Genomic DNA, 16,068 nt, shown 5'->3' with positions numbered 1-16,068 from the left:
CAGCCAGTTTTGTTTTCCTAATTAGGCCCCATTTTTCAAATCTGACATGTGTCACTTTATGTGGTGATAACTTTGGAATTCTTCACAAAGGATAATAGGAAACAAATGGACCTTACAAATTATTTTCCAACTTCTCTTGAATCTGACAATACCTTATATACGGTTGTACCCTACTGTCTGGCACATGGCAGGTTAAGAAGGGAAGGAGCGCCATTTAGCTATTTGAATGCAGATCTTGCTGGAATAGTTTGCAGACACAATGTATTGGGGTCACTGTTCGTGGTCACCTGGCAGCTCAAAAGATGGCCACCACAAACAGGCTTGGCTCTATCTATTCCGTTTTCCAAATCCCAGGGATTGTCTTGCTCATCACCCTTTAACACCTTCATGACCTTGACTTATGTATACGTCCAGGCGATTTTGTGTGCCCAGGAGCTATGCACACACAATCGCCACTGGCTGTCAGCTGATATGATAGCTGACACCCAACACTCAGGGCACCGCTCCCAGCACTTTAACCCCCGAATTACTGTGATTGACATCCATCGCAGCATTTAGAAGACAGGCAGAGGGACAGAGCCCCCTCTGCCATCCGATCGGATTGCAAAAATCGGTGGTGGGCTCAGTGGCGTTTTTTTTTCCAGCACCGATTAGATTACGATCGCGCTGAAAAAAAATCGCAGCATGCTGGATTCAGATCACACACACATATATAAGACTTTGGGTGCGTGTGAAACATCGCACTGCACTCGGATATCACCCGAGCGCAGTTCGATTCCCTCCGACACCAGCAACAGAGGAGTTGGAGAAATTGATTTCTCCATTCCCTCCGCAGCTGTGCTGCGATCCTCTCTGTGCTAGAGGATCAGAGCACTGACATTCGACTCCCGCTCGCAGCGAGCATGAGCTGAATGTCATTAGCATATCGGATCAGATACCTTATGCTAGTGGGCTCCCGGCCTTTCAGAGCATTTAGTGTGGAGAGGGCCTGGAGGCACGAGCTCTGGAGCTGTGATGTTCATGTTAAGCAAAGCTAAACCTTTGGTTGTTTATACTGAAGCGTGGCAAGGCAGGCACAGATCTGGCCAAGGTTACGAAAGAATTTCTGCATTACTCAAGGTTCTTAAGAGCACAATGTCCTCCATAATCCTTAAATGGAAGAAGTTTGGGACCACCAGAAGCCTTCCTAGACCTGACCGTCCAGCCAAACTGAGCAATCGTGGGAGAAGAACCTTGGTGAGAGAGGTAAAGAAAAACCCCAAGATCACTGTGTCTGAGATCCAGAGATGCAGCAGGGAGATGGGAGAAAGTTTCACAAAGTCACTGCAGTCTTCCACCAGTGGACCGACATACAGTGCCTACAAGTAGTATTCAACCCCCTGCAGATTTAGCTGGTTTGATAAGATGCAAATAAGTTAGAGCCTTCAAACTGCAAACGAGAGTAGGATTTATGAACAGAAGCATAAATCTTACAAACCAAAAAGTTATGTTGCTCAGTTGAATTTTATTAAATTTTAAACATAAAAGTGTGGGTCAATTATTATACAACCCCTATGTTTAATATTTTGTGGAATAACCCTTGTTTGCAATTACAGCTAATAATCGTCTTTTATAAGACCTGATCAGGCCGACACAGGTCTGTGGAGTTATCTTGGCCCACTCCTCCATGCAGATCTTCTCCAAGTTATCTAGGTTCTTTGGGTGTCTCATGTGGACTTTATTCTTGAGCTCCTTCCACAAGTTTTCAATTGGGTTAAGGTCAGGAGACTGACTAGGCCACTCCAACACCTTGACTTTTTCCCTCTTGAACCAGGATTTGGTTTTCTTGGCTGTGTGCTTTGGGTCGTTGTCTTGTTGGAAGATGAAATTACGACCCATCTTAAGATCCTTGATGGAGGAGCGGAGGTTCTTGGCCAAAATCTCCAGGTAGGCCGTGCTATCCATCTTCCCATGGATGCGGACCAGATGGCCAGGCCCCTTGGCTGAGAAACAGCCCCACAGCATGATGCTGCCACCACCATGCTTGACTGTAGGGATGGTATTCTTGGGGTCGTATGCAGTGCCATCCAGTCTCCAAACGTCACGTGTGTGGTTGGCACCAAAGATCTCGATCTTGGTCTCATCTGACCATAGAACCTTGAACCAGTCTGTCTCAGAGTCCTCCAAGTGATCATGAGCAAACTGTAGACGAGCCTTGACATGACGCTTTGAAAGTAAAGGTACCTTACGGGCTCGTCTGGAACGGAGACCATTGCGGTGGAGTACGTTACTTATGGTATTGACTGAAACCAATGTCCCCACTGCCATGAGATCTTCCCGGAGCTCCTTCCTTGTTGTCCTTGGGTTAGCCTTGACTCTTTGGACAAGCCTGGCCTCGGCACGGGAGGACACTTTCAAAGGCTGTCCAGGCCGTGGAAGGCTAACAGTAGTACCATAAGCCTTCCACTTACGGATGATGCTCCCAACAGTGGAGACAGGTAGGCCCAACTCCTTGGAAAGGGTTTTGTACCCCTTGCCAGCCTTGTGACCCTCCACGATCTTGTCTCTGATGGCCTTGGAATGCTCCTTTGTCTTTCCCATGTTGACCATGTCTGAGTGCTGTTCACAAGTTTGGGGAGGGTCTTAAATAGTCACAAAAGGCTGGCAAAAGAGATCTTTAATCTACACATTTGAAGCTCATTATTCTTGGTGCCTGAACTACTTCTTAATACTTTAGGGGGACCAAACAGAATTCTTGTGGTTTGAGGGGTTGAATAATAAATGACACTCTGAATTAACTTTTAACGTTAAAAAAAAAAGAAAAAAAAAGCAATATTTGCTGCAGTGCATTTCCCACTTCCAGGCTGATCTACAGTACAAATGTCACAATGCCAAGTTAATTCTGCATGTGTCAACCAGCTAAATCTGCAGGGGGTTGAATACTACTTGTAGGCACTGTAAGTCTCTCCTCAGTGCAAGACATGAAATCCTGCATTGAGTTTGCTCAAAAACACATGAAGGAATCCCAGACTATGAGAAATAAGATTCTATGGTCTGATGAGGCGAAGGTAGAACTTTTTGGTGATAATTCTAAGCGGTATGTGTGGAGAAAACCAGGCACTGCTCATCACCTGCCCAATACAATCCCAACAGTGAAACATGGTGGTCGCAGCATCATGTTATGGGGGTGTTTTTCCAGCTGCAGGGACAGGACGACTGGTTGCAATTGAAGGAAACATGAATGCGGCCAAGTACAGAGATATCCTGGATGAAAACCTCTTCCAGACTTGGCCGAAGGTTCCCCTTCCAACAAGACAATTACCCTAAGTACACAGCTAAAATAACAAAGGAGTGGCTTCAGAACAACTCTGTGACCATTCTTGACTGGCTCAGCCAGAGCCCTGACCTAAATCCAATTGAGCATCCCTGGAGAGACCTGAAAATGACTGTCCACCAATGTACACCATCCAACCTGACGGAACTGGAGAAGATCTGCAAGGAAGAATGGCAGAGGATCCCCAAATCCAAGTGTGAAAAACTTGTTGCGTCATTCCTGAGAAGACTCATTGCTGTACTACATCAAAAGGGGGCTTCTACTCAATACTGAGCAAAGGGTCTGAACACTTTCCGCACCCACTGTGTGTGTGTGTGTGTGTGTGTATGTATATATATATATATATATATATATATATGTACCCGTAAATATTGTTATGAAAAAAACAAAGTAAACCACATGCACTATATACAGTGCCTACAAGTAGTATTCAACCCCCTGCAGATTTAGCTGGTTTGATAAGATGCAAATAAGTTAGAGCCTTCAAACTGCAAACGAGAGTAGGTTTTATGAACAGAAGCATAAATCTTACAAACCAAAAAGTTATGCTGCTCAGTTGAATTTTATTAAATTTTAAACATAAAAGTGTGGGTCAATTATTATACAACCCCTATGTTTAATATTTTGTGGAATAACCCTTGTTTGCAATTACAGCTAATAATCGTCTTTTATAAGACCTGATCAGGCCGGCAAAGGTCTGTGGAGTTATCTTGGCCCACTCCTCCAAGCAGATCTTCTCCAAGTTATCTAGGTTCTTTGGGTGTCTCATGTGGACTTTATTCTTGAGCTCCTTCCACAAGTTTTCAATTGGGTTAAGGTCAGGAGACTGACTAGGCCACTCCAACACCTTGACTTTTTCCCTCTTGAACCAGGCCTTGGTTTTCTTGGCTGTGTGCTTTGGGTCGTTGTCTTGTTGGAAGATGAAATTACGACCCATCTTAAGATCCTTGATGGAGGAGCGGAGGTTCTTGGCCAAAATCTCCAGGTAGGCCGTGCTATCCATCTTCCCATGGATGCGGACCAGATGGCCAGGCCCCTTGGCAGAGAAACAGCCCCACAGCATGATGCTGCCACCACCATGCTTGACTGTAGGGATGGTATTCTTGGGGTCGTATGCAGTGCCATCCAGTCTCCAAACGTCACGTGTGTGGTTGACACCAAAGATCTCGATCTTGGTCTCATCAGACCATAGAACCTTGAACCAGTCTGTCTCAGAGTCCTCCAAGTGATCATGAGCAAACTGTAGACGAGCCTTGACATGACGTTTTGAAAGTAAAGGTACCTTACGGGCTCGTCTGGAACGGAGACCATTGCGGTGGAGTACGTTACTTATGGTATTGACTGAAACCATTGTCCCCACTGCCATGAGATCTTCCCGGAGCTCCTTCCTTGTTGTCCTTGAGTTAGCCTTGACTCTTCGGACAAGCCTGGCCTCGGCACGGGAGAACACTTTCAAAGGCTGTCCAGGCCGTGGAAGGCTAACAGTAGTTTCATAAGCCTTCCACTTACGGCTGATGCTCCCAACAGTGGAGACAGGTAGGCCCAACTCCTTGGAAAGGGTTTTGTACCCCTTGCCTGCCTTGTGACCCTCCACGATCTTGTCTCTGATGGCCTTGGAATGCTCCTTTGGCTTTCCCATGTTGACCATGTCTGAGTGCTGTTCACAAGTTTGGGGAGGGTCTTAAATAGTCAGAAAAGGCTGGCAAAAGATATCTTTAATCCACACATGTGAAGCTCATTATTCTTGGTGCCTGAACTACTTCTTAATACTTTAGGGGGACCAAACAGAATTCTTGTGGTTTGAGGGGTTGAATAATAAATGACCCTCTGAATTAACTTTTAACATTTAAAAAAAAAAAAAAAAGTTGCTGCAGTGCATTTCCCACTTCCAGGCTGATCTACAGTACAAATATCACAATGCCAAGTTAATTCTGCATGTGTCAACCAGCTAAATCTGCAGGGGGTTGAATACTACTTGTAGGCACTGTATACAGTACAGACCAAAAGTTTGTACAAACCAAAAGTTTGGACACACCTCATTTAAAGATTTTTCTGTATTTTCATGACTATGAAAATTGTACATTCACACTGAAGGCATCAAAACTATGAATTAACACATGTGGAATTATATACTTAACAAAAAAGTGTGAAACAACTGAAAATATGTCTTATATTCTAGGTTCTTCAAAGTAGCCACCTTTTGCTTTGATGACTGCTTTGCACGCTCTTGGCATTCTCTTGATGAGCTTCAATAGGTAGTCACCGGAAATGGTTTTCACTTCACAGGTGTGCCCTGTCAGGTTTAATAAGTGGGATTTCTTGCCTTATAAATGGGGTTGGGACCATCAGTTGTGTTGTGCAGAAGTCAGGTGGATACACAGCTGATAGTCCTACTGAATAGACTGTTAGCTGCTTTTTTCTTGCCATAATACAAATTCTAAGTAAAGAAAAACGAGTGGCCATCATTACTTTAAGAAATGAAGGTCAGTCAGTGCGAAAAATTGGGAAAACTTTGAATGTGTCCCCAAGTGCAGTTGCAAAAATCATCAAGCGCTACAAAGAAACTGGCTCACATGAGGACCACCCCAGGAAAGGAAGACCAAGAGTCACCTCTGCTTCTGAGGATAAGTTTATCCGAGTCACCAGCCTCAGAAATCGCAGGTCAACAGCAGCTCAGATTAGAGACCAGGTCAATGCCACACAGAGTTCTAGCAGCAGACACATCTCTACAACAACTGTTAAGAGGAGACTTTGTGCAGCAGGCCTTCATGGTAAAATAGCTGCTAGGAAACCACTGCTAAGGACAGGCAACAAGCAGAAGAGACTTGTTTGGGCTAAAGAACACAAGGAATGGACATTAGACCAGTGGAAATCTGTGCTTTGGTCTGATGAGTCCAAATTTGAGATCTTTAGTTCCAACCACCGTGTCTTTGTGCGACGCAGAAAAGGTGAACGGATGGACTCTACATGCCTGGTTCCCACCGTGAAGCATGGAGGAGGAGGTGTGATGGTGTGGGGGTGCTTTGCTGGTGACACTGTTGGGAATTTATTCAAAATTGAAGGCATACTGAACCAGCATGGCTACCACAGCATCTTGCAGCAACATGCTATTCCATCCGGTTTGCGTTTAGTTGGACCATCATTTATTTTTCAACAGGACAATGACCCCAAACACACCTCCAGGCTGTGTAAGGGCTATTTGACCAAGAAGGAGAGTGATGGGGTGCTACGCCAGATGACCTGGCCTCCACAGTCACCAGACCTGAATGGTTTGGTGTGAGCTGGACCGCAGAGTGAAGGCAAAAGGGCCAACAAGTGCTAAGCAGCTCTGGGAACTCCTCCAAGATTGTTGGAAGACCATTTCCGGTGACTACCTCTTGAAGCTCATCAAGAGAATGCCAAGAGTGTGCAAAGCAGTCATCAAAGCAAAAGGTGGCTACTTTGAAGAACCTAGAATATAAGACATATTTTCAGTTGTTTCACACTTTTTTTTTAAGTATATAATTCCACATGTGTTAATTCATAGTTTTGATGCCTTCAGTGTGAATGTACAATTTTCATAATCATGAAAATACAGAAAAATCTTTAAATGAGAAGGTGTGTCCAAACTTTTGGTCTGTACTGTATATGTTGTGGAGGATCCTGCAGTCTGATCCTTATTGGTCAATCTAGACTGTATAAATGACATCAATGCAGTTTAATAGCCATATAATAGCAATCTGTATATCAAAAAACAATACCTCACTGGTTATGCTATATCATATATAATCAATCCAATGACCGCACAAATGAAGAAAAATTTGCATATAAACCGATAAAAAAAAATATATATATATATATATATACAACCAATGAGGTTTACATGGACCTGCACGATTTTGCATATACACCATACACACCATGTGTTTAGAGCTTGTATGCAAGTTAGAAGTTACTTACCGTCCAGTAACATTCCTGACTGACAGTCCACGAGAGACGAGCAGCGGGACCTATGTAAGAAGGTCCCCAATAACTCACTGTGTCGGCGTTTTATTGCCCGATGCTTGTATGCAAGTTAGAAGTTAATTACTGTCCATTAACATTCCTGAATGACAGTCCACGAGAGACGAGCAGCGGGACCTATGTGAGAAGGTCCGCAATAACTCGTTGCGTCGGCGTTTTGATGTCCGATGCTTGAAGCTGTCAGTGCTGATTACTTGGATGTGGAGCTGGCGGCATGAGCACGCAGGGAGCCCCGGCCGGTGGCTTGCCTGCGGCTGAACTTGCCGCGTGTGAAGGAGCAGTGGCATTTTCCAGTTTTTATTTGTCAGTTCCACAGATATTACCTCATAAAGTGATACTTGTCAGAATTGTAAAATTTGGACTGGTCATGAAGGTGAAAACAGGCTTTGGGGGGGTAAAGGAGTTAACCCCTACACATATATCTGGACTTACACAGAGACCTCAAGGCTTGGGCCAGGGTGTAAGGCCACGGCCCCACTATCAGTATTTGGTCAGTATTTTCTCAGGAATGGTAGCCAAAACCAGGAGTGGGTGATAAATGCAGAATTGGTGACTTGTTTCTATTATACCTTTTTCTCTGATTGTTCCTCACCTGGTTTTGGCTCCCACTCCGGAGAGAAAATACTGACCGAATCCTGAACAAATACTGATAGTGGGGCTGTGGCCTTACCTGCAGTTCTGTGGAGTGAGACGGCAAGAAGAATAGTCAGGTAGCCGGGTCAGAACCAGCAGGGCTGAGAAAATACAAAATCAGAAGACACCAGTAGTCAGTAAACGGGCCGAGGTCACAACAGAAACAAATACACAAGCCGGGAGCTGAGCACAGAGGACTGAACCAGAGGAGAACAAGGCTGTATCTGGCAGCTTCCAGCAATATGCTTCCAGCTTTAGTAGGGTGTGGTGCTTTCCAGTTGGCTGAAGCAGGGAGCAGATTACTCCAGCTGGACAGCACACACACCCATACTGCTAGACTGGATGGTACTACTGGTCCCAGGCACCCTAATCTTACTGGCTGGACAGAGCCTGCACCACCCAGAACTTCTGGTTCTGACGTCTCCTCCATCACCAGCGCCACCTGCAGGATGAATAAGGCGGCTCCTAGTGACGTCACAGGAGCAGATCCCGGAGGAGATGGGACACAATTACAGAAGCCCTAATATAACAAAATGGCAGAAAACCAGAGCAGTAGAAATCCCCATAAAGTGACTCAATTTTGGAAATTATAATTCTCAGTGAAATAATCTATAGGAGTAGTGAGTATTTTGACTCCACAGGCACTTTCCTGAGATTAACACACACTGGATGTTGTAGATTGAAAATTGCAAATATATAATTTCATTACCCAACACATAGTGCCCATATTGTGCTAAAGGAGACACACAACATCAATTAAGTGGGTTCTTCTCACTATAGTAATGTCAAATACATGGAGGCTAAATGTGGCTTGGGGGCACTGCAAGGCTCAGAAGCGAGGGGGAGATCTGACTTTGGGGGAGTGGATATTGCTGGATTGGTTTATGGAAGCCATGTTGCTTTTCAAAAGCCTTTGAGCCACTAATAATGTGGAAACCTCTGTTTTTCCATTGACAGATGATGGACCTGAGTGGGGACTTGTTTTTTGTGGGATGAATAGAAGTTTTTATTGGTATTATTTTTGACTGCATAATATTCTTTTGTGGCTTTTTATTCCATATTTGGGAGGCAGAATGAACAATCGGTTGAACACCACGGTCTACTGCTTCATGCTATGAGGTTTTCTATTAGACTGTGAACTATCAGTGTCTTGGTGAATAATTCAATTTTTTTGCATAACTTGCCATTTTTACTGACAGTTTAAGTAGAAATGTTCAAAAATATAAAATTCAAGGATACTTTATTAAAAAAAATAATAATTGGTTTTCTTCTTGGCAGATGTCTGTACCAGGAGATCAGAGGAACAGCTGACGTCTTCAATTTTCAAATCAAATAATTTTGAGATCTCACAGGATACAATTGAAGCGAATGCCATTATTCCAGATATACCATCATTCCTTCACAGCAAAGATCTGTCATCTGATCCTTTGAAACAGGTTCTATCTTCTGATTCATTACCGACTACTAAGGAAAATCAAAGTCACAAAATAAGCATTAAAAAACGAATTGCTTCTAAAGCAAAAAAGCCATTTTCACATTCAGAATATGGAAATCATTTTCCGCTTGAAACGTCTTTTCTTAAACATCAAAAAATTCACACAGCAGATAATAGATTTTCGTGTGGGAGTTGTTTTAACCAGAAATCAGATCTTGTTAGTCACCAGAGAGTTCACACAGGGGAGAAGCCATTTTCATGTTCAGAATGTGGGAAATGTTTTGTGAAGAATATATCTCTTCTCAATCACCAGAGAGTCCACACAGGGGAAAAGCCTTTTTCATGTTCAGAATGTGGGAAATGTTTTAAATGGAAAACAAATCTTGATAGCCACCAGAGAATCCACAGAAGCGAGAAGCCATTTTCATGTTCAGAATGTGAGAAATCTTTTACAGAGAAAACACATCTCATCACACATCAGAGAACTCACACAGGGGAGAAGCCTTTTTCATGTTCAGAATGTGGGAAATGTTTTGCAAAGAAATCAACTCTTAATACACATCAGAGAACTCACACAGGGGAGAAGCCATTTTCATGTTCAGAATGTGGAAAATGTTTTATAGAGAAATCAAAGCTTATCAGACATCAGATAACTCACACAGGGAAGATGCCTTTTTCATGTTCAGAATGTGGAAAATGTTTTCTAGATAAATCAACTCTTTTTACACATCAAAGAACTCACACAGGGGAGAAGCCTTTTTCATGTTCAGAATGTGGGAAATGTTTTAACCAGAAATCAGATTTTGTTAAGCACCAGAGAATCCACACAGGGGAGAAGCCTTTTTCATGTTCAGAATGTGGGAAATGTTTTCGCCAGAAATCAGATTTTGTTAAGCACCAGAGAACCCACACAGGGGAGAAGCCTTTTTCATGTTCAGATTGTGGGAAAAGTTTTGTACAGAAATCACATCTTAATATGCATCAGAGAACTCACACAGGGGAGAAGCCTTTTTCATGTTCAGAATGTGGGATATATTTTACACGGAAATCATCTCTTAAGAAACATCAGAGACGTCACACAGGGGAGAAGTCTTTTTCATGTTCAGAATGTGGGAAATGTTTTGTAGATAAATCATCTCTTCTTAGTCACCAGAGAAGTCACACAGGGTAAAAGCCTTTTTTATTTTCTTAAATTATATTTTTATTGTTCAGAATACATTTCCTCTTCTCAGACGGGACGTAAGCCCCTTAAGAAAAGTCTTTAAACGAGTATTTGAACCATAAAATCAAATTTTATTGGAAAAAAATCATTATTTAAAACATGATAAAACTAATCACAGTGCTTCACAAATATGGACGGGCTAATAAATATGCAATCTAAACAGTATATGTGTAAACTTTTTATATCCCAATGTCACCAAAAATCATGAATCACTAGTTTACAATGTTATTCACAAATGTGACTATATTGCTATCTCATGACATGTAAAAGTAAAAATGAATCTAATAATAGCATTGAAAAATACCTATGTCTGTGAAGCAATTGTCACTATTAATTTGTATGGTGCTGTGTAATGACCATGCTGCCACCTTATGGAGAACTTAAAACTACAACCAATATTGTTAATAGTGTAGAAAGGTGCCCATAGGGAACAGAAACAGCTGTCAAAAAGTATGAAGCGCAATCACTATGTCACGTGGACAAAGGGATAAAAGCTAATGAATGGCATTACCTGAATCAATGTTATGTGCTGAAGCCCGTCCGTCCGTTATTGTTCAGAATGTAGGAAATATTTCATACAGAAATCAAATTTTGTTAAGCACCAGACTGAGCAGTCACACAGGTGAGAAGCTTTTTTCCTGTTCTTAATGTGGGAAATGTTTTACTTGGAAATCAATTCTTAATAAACTTCAAAGAAATCACACAGAGGAGAAGCCTTTTTCATGTTCAGAATGTTGAAAACGTTTTAACCGAAAATTGGATCTTCTTAAAGGGGTTGTTCACTACTAAGACAACCCTTTTTTCATGTTTGGCCTTGATAAAATAAAAAAACTCATACTCGGGTCCCGTGTTGGTGCTGTTCCAGCAGTGTTGTGACTCACATTATTTTACACGGAAATCAACTCTTAATACACATCAGAAAAGTCACACAGGGGTGAAACTTTTTCATGTTCAGAGTGTGGGAAATATTTTACATGGGAATCATCTCTTAAGAAACATCAGAAAAGTCACACAGAGGAGAAGCTTTTTTCAGGTTCAAAATGTGGGAAATGTTTTAACTAGAAAGTGCATCTTGATAGCCACGGGAGAACCCACACAGAGGAGAATGCCGCGACTGCACCCTACTGGTCTCTGTACAGATTAGAAAGGCCATAGCTGCACAACTAAAAACACAACCTAGGACCTAACCCTTAAATAGGCATTTGAGGAGTTTCTCGTATCAGAGAGGAGGCCGCAACACACTGTCAATAAAGGGAAAGAAAAGTGTGAAGTAAGATATGAAAAACCCTGAGTGAGAAACCCATTCATATAGGGCAAAGAAGACAAGCTAATGAGAACCAAAAATAAAAGGAATAAGTATAACTTTCCAGAAACCTAACCGTGGTAGAAAGAAAAGGTACTGGGAGGGAAAGCAAACAGAGAAGGAGGATTGTTTCACCTTTGTGGTGAAACTTACAAAATTCATCCTCACTCACAATTATTTGAATTTCATAACAACATTTATCTACAGGAGACTGGTACAGCAATGGGAAGTAAAATGGCTCCACAGTGCGCAAATCTTTTCATGGCCAAGCTTGAAAGTGACTTCTTGTCCTCATGTACCATCAGGCCTCTTGCCTACTACCATTACATTGACGATATTTTAATCATCTGGATGGAATCTGAGCAACAGCTTAAGACGTTCCATGAATACTGTAAGGTTGCAGCCGAACAGGTCTTGGACGGGAGGTATGTGTCCCCAAGGTGCCAAGCCTTGGTGATGTAGGACTCGGAAAAGCAGGCTCCAGCACACATAGTGCTGAAAGGTATTTAATGTACCCGGAACAGCTGAAAGAGCTAGGTGGGATCAGCTGCTCACTTACCTCCAGTTCAGGTCTTGGAAGGCCTGATTTAAGACGGCTGCGCCTGTCTCAGTCTGTCTGTCTGTGTGTGTTGTGCAAGGTGAGCAGGCTTGCATATGCTGCTCAGATCTTGCTGAAGGCAGAGAAAGGCATCTGCATTTAAACGATTGAGGGCGTGCTGTAGGGACTGGTTATTTTATGTTTTGTTCTGTTTGGAACCTGAAAGAGGCTGAGATATTTTTGTTTCCTACCTGGTTTATGGACATTTAATAAACCACCAGTTTGTTTGAACCTGTGGACTGCATCCCTGTGTGAACCAGCGCCTACCACAGAGTTGACCCCTCACAAATTGGTGCTAGAAGTGTGGGCATGAATCCCAAGGGGGGCAGTGTGACTGCTATAGAAAACTGCATATGTCCTGGGTGAAGGCTGCCAGCCAGCAAGTTTCGTCTGGCAGCATAGAGGAGCTGATTAAGCAACTGGTGCAGGCAAATATGCATCAGCAGCAAGCTCAGCAGGAGACCAACAAATTGTTGATACAGCAATTCCAGCTTCAATAGCAACAGATGCAGCAGAGACAGCAGCAGGAACACATGACGCTCCTGGCGGAGGCCGTCCATATCAGAGAAGCCGCACCACCTCCAGGCCGAAGTGACAAGACCCAGGTGAGGAAAACCATGAGTGTTGCAAAAGATGACTCAAGGGGATGACGTCGAGATGTTCCTGGCCGTGTTTCAGAGGGAGGCGGACTGTGAGAGACTACTACCGGAGCAGTGGGCAGAGGTTCTAGCTCCATATCTGACGGGTGAAACTACAGAAGGCGTATTTTGATCTGGCCCTATAGGACACTAAGGAGTATAGCAAGCTTAAGTCTGAGAGCCTGGCGCAACTGGGCGTAACCCTGGCAGTCAGGGCACAACAAGTTCACCTCTGGAACTTCTACAGGGACAAACCTCCTTGGTCACAAATGTTTGATCTTTTGCACCTGGTACAGAAGTGGCTGCAGACTTGTTCCCTAGCCCAGATGGTCGAGAGAGTGGTCATGGATCGCTTTATCCACTCACTGCCCAAGCCGATTTAGTCCTGGGTTGCCCAGGGAGATCTCCAAAATGCAGAATACCCAGTGGGCCTAGTAGAGAGGTACCAGGCGGTAGAGGGTTTCCTGGGTGGTCAAGCAGGGGTTAGATCACCTTTCTAGGGCTCCCAGAAGAAGAGGACTAAATCTTCACTGGGTTGGCATCCAAAGTCCCAGGAGGCAGCTGAATCGCAGCTGGGTAATCAGTCCCATTCCATCCTCTGCTGGAGGTGTCATGCCCCTGGCCATATAGCCACTCGGTGTCCCATGAACTCTGAGCAAATGGACTGCAACGTAGGCCAGCGTTGCTCTTATTTTGCCTACCCCGCCTGTAGCGCGGTTCCTCAACATGGCGAGGGCGCTCAGGTGTGCTCAGTGTCCATAAACGGGGTGCAAGTGCCTGGACTGTTGGACTCAGGAAGTTTGGTAACCCTGATAAGTGCCAAACTCCCTCATCAGCTGGTTTCTGGGAAGGTGGTGGGTGTCCGGTGTATCCATGGGGATGCTAAAAAGTATCCTATGGCCTGGGTGGATGTAAACATGGACTGTGGCACCTCATATCAGGAAGTGGGGGTCGTTAAAGACTTGATGCACCCGATAACAATCAGACGGGACTTTGCTTTATTCTGGGATATGTGGGGAAAAGCAGGGACACCTAGTTGCTTGGACGTCAGCCAGATCATCCCCGAAGACACCTCGCCGCAGGCTGTAATGGACCAGTTTCCCATGTGTATGTGGGCGATGAGAATGAGGTAGCATCCCCTGAGGCCAAAATCTCTGAGCTGGGGGTGTCTGAGGGAAACTTTGGAACTGCCCAACTCAGGGATTTAACTTTGAAAGTGGCGTTCAAAAATGTTACCTGTTAAATGGAGTGCCTCAGGAGCCAGTGGCCGACAGTGGGTTCCCTCATTTTGCTGTGAATGGGGAATTGCTGTACATAGTAACCAAGCCAAGGGGTGAGGTAATAAAGCAGTTGCTAGTGCCAGGGCCCTATAGACGCAAGGTACTTGACATGGCTCATTCCCATGTGTCGGGTGGTCACCTGGCGCAGATAAGACTTAGGAACGGATTCTCTAGAGATTCTGCTGGCCTGGGTGCTACAGAGAAATAATGAGATATTTGCAATGACTATAGGAGGCTGAACGAGGTCTCGAAGTTCGACGCCTACCCAATGCCTAGGGTAGATGAGCTTATCAAAAGGCTAGGACCCACTCGGTACATCACCACCCTGGACCTCACCAAAGGATACTGGCAAATTCCCCTGTCCAAAGAGCCCAAGGAGAAGACGGCCTTCTCGACGCCAGACGGATGTTATCAGTATGTCAGGATGCCGTTTGGGTTGCAGGGAGATCCGGCCACTTTCCAGAGAGCCATGGACCGGATCTTAGCACCCCATAATAAGTACGCAGCGGCCTTCATAGTTGACATCGTCATATTCAGCCTGGACTGGGAAAGTAATCTTGGCAAAGTTTAAGCAATACTTGACGCCCTAAGGAAGGTGGGCTTTACCATCAACCTGAAGAAATGTGCTATGGGGATGGAGGAAGCCAAGTATCTGGACTATGTGGTTGGTAGAGGGGAAATAAAACCACAAATAAATAACATTGAGGCGATTCTGAACTGGCCACAGCCCCTCACGAAGAAGCAGGTCAGGCATTGTGGCGACTATCGAAGATTTGTTCATAACTTTGCCCTGATAGCAGCCCTGCTGATGGATCTTCTGTAAGGGATGAAGTCGGCTATGGCTAAGTGGTCCCCGGAAGCTGAAGCGGCCTTCCAGGATTTAAACAGCCAGTCTTGGTGGCGCCCAACTTCTTCAAAGAGTCTGTGGTCCAGACAGACGCATTGGATGTCGGACTGGGAGCAGTCTTGTCCCAGGATATTAATGAAGAGGAACACCCAATAATGTACCTCAGTCGGAAACTGTGCATGTGTAAGAAGAACTACTCCATAGTAGAAAAAGAATGTTTAGCCATCAAGTGGGCTTTAGACTCTCTGAGGTATTATCTGTTAGGTAGAAGGTTCAGGTGGATGCGAGAAAAGAAGGGAAACAATGCCCGAGTAACTAGGTGGTTTCTAGCCCTACAAGATTTTAGTTTCCAGGTAGCCAGAAAGGATAGGAGTCGTGCTAATTAAATCCGCACTCCTCCACACATGGATAAAGAATCAAAGGTTCAATTAAAGTCCATCTTTTATTTAAGGGTTTATTTATTTTTTACTTTAATTGAACCTTTGATTCCTTATCCATGTGTGTAGGAGTGCAGATTTATTTGGCATCATTACTATTCTGGCTTTCTGTTGTTTATCCCTCTGTGGATTCAGTGCTGCCTGCAGCCCTCCATTATACATACCACATGTGTTATGCATTTCACAACCCAGAAAGGTGAGAAATTTCTGTTTTCTCACAACTTAATCTGGTAACAGCGCAATTTGCGCTCCCTTTTTATTTATTTTTAGTTTCCAGGTGGAGCATAGGCCTGGGAAAAAACATGGGAATGATGATACCTTATCAAGGGTCTTTGTATGGTGGCAGAAGGTGTCAAAGGT

The 16,068-nt window shown here is 44.0% G+C and overlaps 1 protein-coding gene across 1 annotated transcript in view; it reads left to right on the top strand.

The window, feature by feature from the left end:
- LOC141212736 (uncharacterized) overlaps positions 1-16,068 on the top strand; it is a 72,574-nt gene that overhangs the window by 5,840 nt on the left and 50,666 nt on the right. Inside the window, exons 7-8 of the mRNA XM_073665044.1 lie at positions 9,227-10,550; positions 10,616-10,622. Coding sequence (XP_073521145.1) covers positions 9,227-10,550; positions 10,616-10,622 — 1,331 coding nt within the window. The remainder of the gene's footprint in view (positions 1-9,226; positions 10,551-10,615; positions 10,623-16,068) is intronic.

This window comes from Phyllobates terribilis, unplaced genomic scaffold, assembly GCF_046119375.1.
Source record: "Phyllobates terribilis strain yellow unplaced genomic scaffold, ASM4611937v1 Scaffold_183__1_contigs__length_3771566, whole genome shotgun sequence".
NCBI lineage: Eukaryota > Metazoa > Chordata > Amphibia > Anura > Dendrobatidae > Phyllobates > Phyllobates terribilis.
Note: the sequence above shows the minus strand (reverse complement) of the source record. Positions and strands in the feature narration are given on the sequence as shown.